The sequence below is a fragment of the Aphanomyces invadans genome (assembly GCF_000520115.1).
Source record: "Aphanomyces invadans strain NJM9701 unplaced genomic scaffold supercont1.27, whole genome shotgun sequence".
NCBI classification, from domain to species: Eukaryota; Oomycota; class Saprolegniomycetes; order Saprolegniales; family Verrucalvaceae; genus Aphanomyces; species Aphanomyces invadans.
In genome coordinates, this window is record NW_008580172.1 from 445,062 (window position 1) to 446,492 (window position 1,431).

The 1,431-nt window shown below is 52.3% G+C and overlaps 1 protein-coding gene across 1 annotated transcript; it reads left to right on the plus strand.

The window, feature by feature from the left end:
• Window positions 1-30: 30 nt before the first annotated feature.
• H310_10632 (hypothetical protein) lies at window positions 31-924 on the plus strand (the record flags this gene model as incomplete). The annotated part of the gene is made up of 3 exons (XM_008877065.1): window positions 31-420; window positions 465-708; window positions 788-924. The coding sequence occupies 3 exons, from the start codon at window positions 31-33 to the stop codon at window positions 922-924; spliced, it is 771 nt and encodes a 256-aa protein (XP_008875287.1).
• Window positions 925-1,431: the final 507 nt, after the last annotated feature.

The window sequence follows — 1,431 nt, forward strand, 5'->3', positions numbered from 1 at the left end:
GATTTGATCTTCTTTGCCCATCGAGACGTCATGGATCGAATGCCGGCATCGTGCGCACGGCTCACCGATATCACACACGTGCCGCCACAGTCGGACCAAGACCAGTGCTTTGTTGTCGAGCAAACGCCGACGGCCGACGACTACTGGCACCGGTACTCGTTTATGTTTAGCCTGTCGTTCCTCGCTGAGCCAAGGTTTCAACGGCTCCTGGCGTCGTACAGCCGCCTCCTGCGCACGGACACGGATGTGGTCGTAACCCCGGCGTTCCTGACGTTCCGCCCTCGGCAATTTGTCGTCGGGCGAGGCGGGTACATGGACGAAGAGTACACGAAAGGTCGCATCAAGGAGCTGGCGGCAGACGTGGGCATGACGCACCAGAGTGTGTACAATGTCGGGTCGACGTGGTTTGGAAATGCATCGGTACGTACCGCCAGGCGTCGTCAGTTGGACTGGGAGTCGAGTAGGTCGTTCTCGAGATGGTGCCCAAGATGCTGGACGTGGCCAAGTTCATCTTGGAAAGCCCTAAGTACGGAGTCGATCAAGGGTTTCCGAGGTGGCATGTCGGGGTCGCGTCCATGTACGCGGGCGAGGTCGTCGTGAACCATTTCATTCCGAAACAAGACGTGTGGTTGAACATGGAGAGCATCGACATCAACTGCAATGGCCACGAAAGGACTGCCGCCGTGTACCACAGCCACTGCTGGCCAGGTACTGTGCGTTGTGTGGTTCCGTATTGAAGGGCAAGTGGTCAACATAATGGTTTGATACAGAGCGGTACTCCCCCTAGGTGACCAGTACATTGGCCACTTTAACAAGTGGGCATATGAGCGGGGTGAGTACACGACCCAAAAATTCCCCCGGAACGCTCTCGACTTGACTGTTATCAACGATTACTTTATGGCCATGGCGTTGTACGGAGAGTAACAAAGAGTATGCACCACTAACGAAGTCAAGAACGAACATGACTGAAATTGTCAACTTAGCCGGCTGTAGGGATTGTCGTACAAAGAATATCCGATGAAAACATTGGTCGCGAAGCTACGTTAGGAAGAACCTTTATTGCAGGATATCACGGCAATCCTTGCACTGTTGCCTCCAACACCACCGTTGGTAGCACGTTGTGGTGGACTCAAGGATTCCAACTTTCCTGGAGGTTGTGAGGAGACTCTATCTGGTTCAGACAAAGGTACAACGGCGACCTTTCAAAGCGACCAGTGTTGAGTTTGCAATCGCCCAGTGTACGTTTCCACCGGCGATGCCCCTTTCACAGTGGCGGGCGTCATCGAGGGGACTTTTACTCCATGTGAAAAAAATATGCTACGATGGACTTGGAATGCCGTACTTGACATGTCTGTTGCGAAGGGAAAAAACCTGTAAATACTTATTCAATCAATATATTATTTTCTGCAATACTCGTTTGTAACCTATACC